The 7470-nt window shown below is 36.1% G+C and overlaps 1 protein-coding gene across 2 annotated transcripts; it reads left to right on the top strand.

Moving 5' to 3' along the window:
- Positions 1-311: 311 nt before the first annotated feature.
- On the top strand, positions 312-6931 carry LOC114366016 (esterase B1-like). 2 transcript variants are annotated; one of them, XM_028322776.1, is made up of 4 exons: positions 312-662; positions 2745-2876; positions 3001-4310; positions 6340-6931. In XM_028322776.1, exons 1-4 carry the CDS (start codon positions 579-581, stop codon positions 6518-6520), a joined length of 1707 nt encoding a protein of 568 aa, XP_028178577.1. In that variant the 5' UTR covers positions 312-578; the 3' UTR covers positions 6521-6931. The 2 variants fall into 2 exon arrangements, with proteins under 2 accessions (XP_028178577.1, XP_028178578.1); XM_028322777.1 differs by lacking the exon at positions 6340-6931 and adding an exon at positions 4814-5144.
- The last annotated feature ends 539 nt before the right edge of the window (positions 6932-7470 follow it).

Below are 7470 nucleotides of genomic sequence, written 5' to 3' on the forward strand. Positions count from 1 at the left end.
AGGGACTAGGTACATCATTATTAAGTATTTTTATAGGTAGTCGCTTTTTGGGGCTGAGTGGCGACCACGAGCTGGAAGACGTATTTAGCGCACGCTGCTAGCCGTTCGTGGTCTGCGAAGATCGCAAAAGGAACCTGTGGGTCGTTTGAATTTTTGGGGGAGATCTTAAAACGAATGAACGGTGATAAAAATAATTCAAACAAAAGACTTGGCTGTATAGAATGATGTCATTGCCTAAAAAGAATCGATCCAAAAAAATTACACTGACATTGACAGCCACACTGACAGCTGACAGCCCAACTGTTGATTGATTGTTTACCTACGATTTTTATTTCTATCTAATCAAGTATTTATGTAAGCAAAGTGAAACCAGTGAAACTAAAGTAGCTAATAAGTTATCTATGTAAAAGTGTTCATATATGTTACAAAAGCATGGAAATATTAAAATAAAATTTCACATTTCTGTTGTCTATCTAAGTCTGTTGTGTACTTTGGACTGGCTGATTGTGACTCGCGATTCGGCAAATCCAGTGTGTAAACTCGGTATTGTGGTGTAAATATTGTTGTTTAAACTCGATATGTTCCTGTTGCGGAAACTTGAAGGTTTGCTGGTGCGGACCAAGCAGAATTCAAGCCAGTTTTTGTCCACCTCCGGTACAATGGTATGCAATTCTTATTTTCATGTTTCTAATTAAAAACAATGTTCGGAACAAGTTCAGTGCCGTAAATCAATACAAGTAAATAATGTTCTACCCTTTGACCAATGTTTTAATGTGTAATAACAAGTAATCCACACACTATGATGATTTTTTGATAGAACAAGTAGTACTTTCTGTTAGCAACTTAATAAGTGCATAATGAGGTTAAATCATACCTACTACCTATTATTTTGTTACCAAAGAAGTAAATAGATAATAGTAATAAAAAATATTAATAAGAAAGTGATAACCTAATAAAGGTACCTATGTTTTTTTTTACATTTATAGCATTGCCTATAATTTGTTCTGAACATTGTCTTAGTTTTATAATGCTTAGAAAAACTAGACTACATTATTTGTTTGTTTGAGACAGAGGGTTTTGTCATCATACCTTCCAGGATTGCTTTTGTAGGTGTTTCAATTGCTGCACCAAAGGTGAGGCTTGTGTTATTTGAAAAGGTGTTGTATGTTTTACTCACTAATTTTACTAATAATACCAATATGAACTACCAATTCATTACAAATTGGTAACATGAATTCCACATTATTAAACAGACTTTTGTGTCAGAACAAGAACTTTTGTGTCTTGTTTGGGCAAAGTTTTCTAACAAAAACATGTAGTTTGATGCTGATTGCGATCTATGTAAAAAAAAACTAATTTGAGATTGCTCAAATCACACACAATTCTGAGATTTTTTATGGTCATATTGCTCTTTTTCAATTTAAATAATACGAACTGTCAAAAAACATACTAGTTCAAAAGACTGATGTTTTTTCTTGTAATTAATTTTTTTACAGCAATGTTTAATGTAGCATTTTGAAAACTCTGATCCCCTTATTACAAAAAGCAAACCAATGATCACTAGTTTAAAATGACATTTCCATGCTAAGGCTCAGTTGCACCATCTTACTCTAACCGTAACTATGACAAGATTGACAAGGTTTTTGTATGGAGTTTGAGGGACGTTTGTTACAGTTAAAGTAAGATGATGCAACTCAGCCTAAATGAATTTTTTTGTAATAAGGCACTGGAAGTTTAACATTGTTATTTGTTACAAAGATTTGCATTTATAATGATAAATTTTATCATTACCATTATCTAATCTAAATCATTGAACCAAGTATTCAGACATCATGTCCTGTATTAATAATATTTTTTATTTCTAAATTATCATAAGTACCTACCTACCTATTTAAATATTTTTCAAAAACAATTGTTTTTTTTTGTGTTAATTTTTTTTTATTTCTGTTTTTATGTAAGGTCTTACTTACAACAATGTCATCAGTGTTTAAACTTACTTGTCTAGTTTGAACTTTGGCTTTTTAAATTTACCTACTTGCAATGTTGTTTTTTTTTTTTGCATTTTGCATGACAATATTCTAAGGTATCTTCACGGTAATACTATTATTACCGTGGTATCTTACTTACTTGCTGTAACAGAAATAAATAACTGTACAATTTATCATCATTGTATTACAATGGGTATTCTGTCTTGTATTATGTAGTAGGGGTAAAGTATGAAAAGTATGAAATTGCCTATTTTTTTTTAATGTTCATTCATCATCATCATCATCATTTCAGCCATAGGGCGTCCACTGCTGAACATAAGCCTCCCCCAATGCTTTCCACGTTGATCAATTGGTAGCGGCCTGCGTCCAGCACTTCCCTGCTACCTTTACGATGTCGTCGGTCCACCTTCATTGTTCATTAGCATAATATAATTCCAACAATACAATGGCTATGTCCATTATTATTTTATTTACCAAGGTTTTTTACAATGTTATGCTATAAAAGTGCAGCTTCCTCTGACACAGGTGCTTATGTACTTAATAGAGGAAGTCCACACCTAATTTGCAACCTTAATATTGCAGCGAATAAATGTTTTATTTATTTATACAGGGTGTTAGGTAAATGGGTATATGTTAACATGGGCTAGTGTCGGCTCATATACCCATTTACCTAACACCCTGTATATTATTTTTTATTATAAACTTCGTTTCAAGGATGTTTTGTTTTGTAAATTGATGTATCCTATTATTTTTCAGAGTAACCCAATTGTGACCGTGAAAGAAGGCAAACTTAAAGGGGCTACTAAAAAATTGCTAGATGGGTCAACATACTACAGTTTCAAAGGGATCCCATATGCACAGCCTCCTATTGGAAAATTAAGGTTTAAGGTTAGTATTGTTTGCATCCCATAGTTAAGCGTGGGTGCACTTCTCTGGAAATACTTTTTTCTTCACTTCCGATGTTAACCAACAACTATTTTTTTTTATACTCTATCAAAACTTTTTTTTTCAGGCACCACTACCTCCTAAACCATGGGAAGGAATACACGAAGCCATAGAGCATGGAGCCGTTTGTCCTCAAGCAGACATAACTACCATGCAGTTAGTAGAAGGCAGCGAAAACTGTTTGTTCCTCAATGTGTACTCCAAATCGCTGCAGCCTGACGCCAAACAACCTGTCATGGTATTCATACACGGTGGAGCCTACATGTCTGGCTCTGGTGATACAGACACCCTCGGACCAGAATTCCTTATACAACACGATGTTATATTAGTCACGATCAACTACAGGCTCGAAGTCTTAGGTTTCTTGTGTCTCGACACTGCAGATGTACCTGGCAACGCCGGCATGAAAGATCAAGTGGCAGCTTTGCGGTGGGTCCAAAGTAATATCGCACAGTTCGGTGGAGACCCTAACAACGTTACTCTATTCGGAGAAAGCGCTGGTTCCGCGTCCGTCACGCAACACATGATATCTCCTATGTCTAAGGGACTGTTTCATAAAGCGATTGCCCAAAGTGGCACCTGTTTGGAAGATTGGTCAATAGGCCGCAACGCTAAAGAGCGCGCATTCCGCGCTGCTCGATATCTAGGAAATGAAACGGAAAATGTCGATGAGCTGCTTGAGTTTCTTCAGGGCGAGCCGGCAACTAATCTCGCCCACTTGACAATGAAGACTAGAACGCCTGACGAAAAATTCCGAGGACTGCCCATACATTTCACCCCAGTAGTTGAAAAGCCATTCGACAATGTAGATCGCTTTTTAGACGAAGAGCCAATCGATAAAGTTCTCACTAATAAAATCCATAAGGTCCCATTGATGATCGGCTACGTGTCTCACGAGGGGCTGCTCATGTTGGCTGATCGGTTAAGAAAAGCGGACTTATACAATAAAGAATCACATTACTTAGTGCCTAGAGACATAGCTACGAAATTATCTGACGAGAAAAGGAAAGAGTTTGGGGAGCGTATTCTGCGTTTCTACACTGGTGACAAGGGAATATCGAGCGAGACCGCTGAAGCTATTGTGGACATGCAAACTGACTTGAACTTCGCCTACAATACTCATAGATTCGCTCATTACTACTCGGCGACTAACGAGCCAATCTACCTCTACAGGTTTAGTTTTGATACTGAACTCAATTTCATCAAGTCCATCGCAGTCGGTCAGTCTCAGGTGGATATGAAAGGCGCGTGCCATGCAGACGACTTATTCTATCTGTTTAACAATGAAATGAACAAAGATTTCATCGAAAAGAAGGATTACTTGAAGAAAATTGTTTTTGATGTGACAAAACTGTGGACTGACTTTGCTAAAACTGGGTAAGGAAACATATTTTTTTATAATAATCTCTGCTTATGACGTGTATAATTCGTTCAACGAAAGTTGAGCGAACACATACTCACTCTGTTAAAAGTCTACAAGCGAGACAGTCAGCATGACTGACTATGCAAGACGTCAGTATAGACAGCGTATACAGATAGTCTTTTCATATGTCTTTTTTAATCTATGTTGATGACGTGAACTCTCGTTGCGTCCTGTATTGTGTATGAGTCAATGCACTAGAGATAAATAAATTGATTGTAATTTCTTCAGACTAACTGTCAACTAATTAATATTAAAGTAAAAAGTGAATAGCTGATTGTGCGGCACATAGAAAATAGAAAGATTTCTTTGAAGATACTTAGTGGCCTGAGGTGTTGGGAGCCTGATGACAATAATACCTAGCATACGTCAAACATATTTTATACATTCACTATGTAACTATGTACGATTTTTGTGTAAGTAAAATCAATATTTATTTATTTATTAATTTACATAACAGCAACCCAACTCCAGGCGACTCATCAGTGCGGTGGGTGCCATACACCAGGGCAGGCAAGGAGTTCCTGGACCTCAACCACTCCATGACCCCGGGTCACAACCCCGAGGGACCCAGGATCGACTTCTGGAACAAGCTATACTGTGACGCCGGCTTGCCTTGCATCACCAAGAGTACTTTGTGAAGGTACTATTTGCTCGTATGTATTTAGAAAGTATATAGAGTATTTAGTATTTAGAGATACATTATGTAAAAAGTACGTACATAATTTGATTGTGATAATATTAATGCTGCTCTCGTTGAATATTCCAGCAAAGTTAAATTGTTTATTAGGAATGGGCATAGCTGGGCATTAACTCGTTAATCCGTTAATTATTATACAACGTGTCCCAAAATTCAACGATAAGCCGGCGCCACAGGGCGGACATAGTCNTGTTCAACGAAAGTTGCAGCGAACACATACTCTGTTAAAAGTCTACAAGCGAGACAGTCAGCATGACTATGTAAGACGTCTGTATAGACAGCGTAATAGTATACAGATAGTCTTTTCATATATCTTTTTTAATCTATGTTGATGACGTCAACTCTCGTTGCGCGACCTGCTGTGTTGATGTCACCGTAAAATTGTGAATTCCGTCAGATTATAATCTGACGTAGTTAAATTACAATCTAACCTAACCTAACCCACTGTTTGTTTACAATCTAACGCGTTATATTTCGTCGGCTGTTTGGTGTAGTGGTTCAGAACGGACTACTATGCCGAGAGGTCCCGGGTTCGATTCCTGGCCGGGCAGAAATTGAAATGATTAATTTTAATTTCTGTGACGGGTCTGGGTGTTACTATGTATAATATTTATGTATTTAAAAAAAAAAAAAGTATATAAGTAGTATATCCGTTAAGCTAGCACCCATAACACAAGCATTAAGTTGCTTACTTTGGGGCTAGCTGGCGCTGTGTGAAATTGTCCAAAGATTATTTATTTATTTATTATTTATATTATAAACTGACAGAGTTCACAATTTCACGTTGACATATACAAGTCAATGCACTTGAGACATAAATAAATCGACACAATATAATTTATTCAGACTAACTGTCAACTAATTAATATTAAAGTAAGTCAGTTTTGTCCGCAGTTCATCAATATTTTCATATTTCCTGTTGTATACCTACCAGATAAAGGGCAAGAGCTTCCTCGTTGTGGATAAAAAAATGTTCTGTTCAGTTTTGTCTCTAAATGTGTTCTAAACTTAGGGGATTACAAACATTACTTAGTCCAAAGAAAGTCAAAAACATGTAACGGAATCTCCGACTTACCACTTTAGTGGAGCGATTACAGAAAATAGTGGCATGTTTTTTTGTGTTATTATGAAAGTTCAGAAAACTGCGCAGTTTTTAAAATTATTTTGAACCTATGGAAGTTCTTTTTCTTTGAAATCGATAGGTCTAGTCCTCACCTATCACCTGCTTACGGCTTGATACCTTACAAGAAACACCCTGTATATTTATTTATTAATTTACATTACAGCAACCCAACTCCGGGCGACTCATCGGTGCGGTGGGTGCCATACACCAGGGCAGGCAAGGAGTTTCTGGACCTCAACCACTCCATGACCCCGGGTCACAACCCCGAGGGACCCAGGATCGACTTCTGGAACAAGTTATACTGTGACGCCGGCTTGCCTTGCATCACCAAGAGTACTTTGTGAAGGTACTATTTGCTCTTATGTATTTAGAAAGTATATAGAGTATTTAGTATTTAGAGATACAATATGTAAAAAGTACGTACTTAATTTGATTGTGATAATATTAATGATGCTCTCGTTGACTATTCCAGCAAAGTTAAATTGTTTATTAGGAATGAGTTAACAGTGTAGTGGTTAAGAGTGATCGAACTACCGAAACTTGAATTGGTAGTACAACATGGAAACTGTTGGGCTATTAAAGATATTAAACTGTTTATTGTACAGTGCAATTCAGTGCATACTACGCCGAGAAGAACACAAGTTTATGTGAAGTTTGTGAAGACATTATGCATATTAGTTAACCCACTTGTTACGGAGTTCACTTTTTCTATCACTTACCTTAAATCAGTCATCTTTCAAATGTTGCACATAAAAATTGTTTACACTACCCACATTAGTAAAAATATTTATGTAAAAACTAGCGTTTTTTAAAAGAACGCTAGTAACAAGTGGGGTAAGTTTCTGTAGTAATGCATTTATTAATAAATGTTAAGGTATTTTATTTAAGTAGAAGTAGTACCAATGTAATACAGGGTTTTGGGGGTGGAGTAGATGATAGATATAATGCATGGAATATTTAAAATAATAGTAAATATTATAATAATGAAACAAAAAAATTAAATTAAAAATACCCAAATGATTCCTCTTTATAATATTAGTAAAGTAATAGATATGTATTTTAAATCCTAGTTTTGTCACCCAGTTGATTGAATTTGATACAAGTTTTGGTACAATGGCTCCTTCATGGAAATTTCCATGTCAATATGAATAATTAATTTTATAAAAGTACCTTTACGTACACGACGCGAATGCACAAAGGTTATTTTCACAAACAGGAAAAGAGTCACCGATACTCTGCTGTAAAAAAAAACTTTACCAAGGGCATCTTCAATTTTCGCCTCGCGGAAGGTGCG

The sequence above is a fragment of the Ostrinia furnacalis genome, unplaced genomic scaffold, assembly GCF_004193835.3.
Source record: "Ostrinia furnacalis isolate ACB-3 unplaced genomic scaffold, ASM419383v2 OfSCF0484, whole genome shotgun sequence".
Lineage (NCBI taxonomy): Eukaryota > Metazoa > Arthropoda > Insecta > Lepidoptera > Crambidae > Ostrinia > Ostrinia furnacalis.

Bases quoted from the DNA above. Each gene is read 5' to 3' on its own strand.
- LOC114366016 (XM_028322776.1), top strand. From the start codon at position 579: ATGTTCCTGTTGCGGAAACTTGAAGGTTTGCTGGTGCGGACCAAGCAG. The intron at 663-2,744 runs GTATGCAATTCT...ATTATTTTTCAG, and splicing joins TGTCCACCTCCGGTACAATG to AGTAACCCAATTGTGACCGT. The intron at 2,877-3,000 runs GTTAGTATTGTT...TTTTTTTTTCAG, and splicing joins TTGGAAAATTAAGGTTTAAG to GCACCACTACCTCCTAAACC.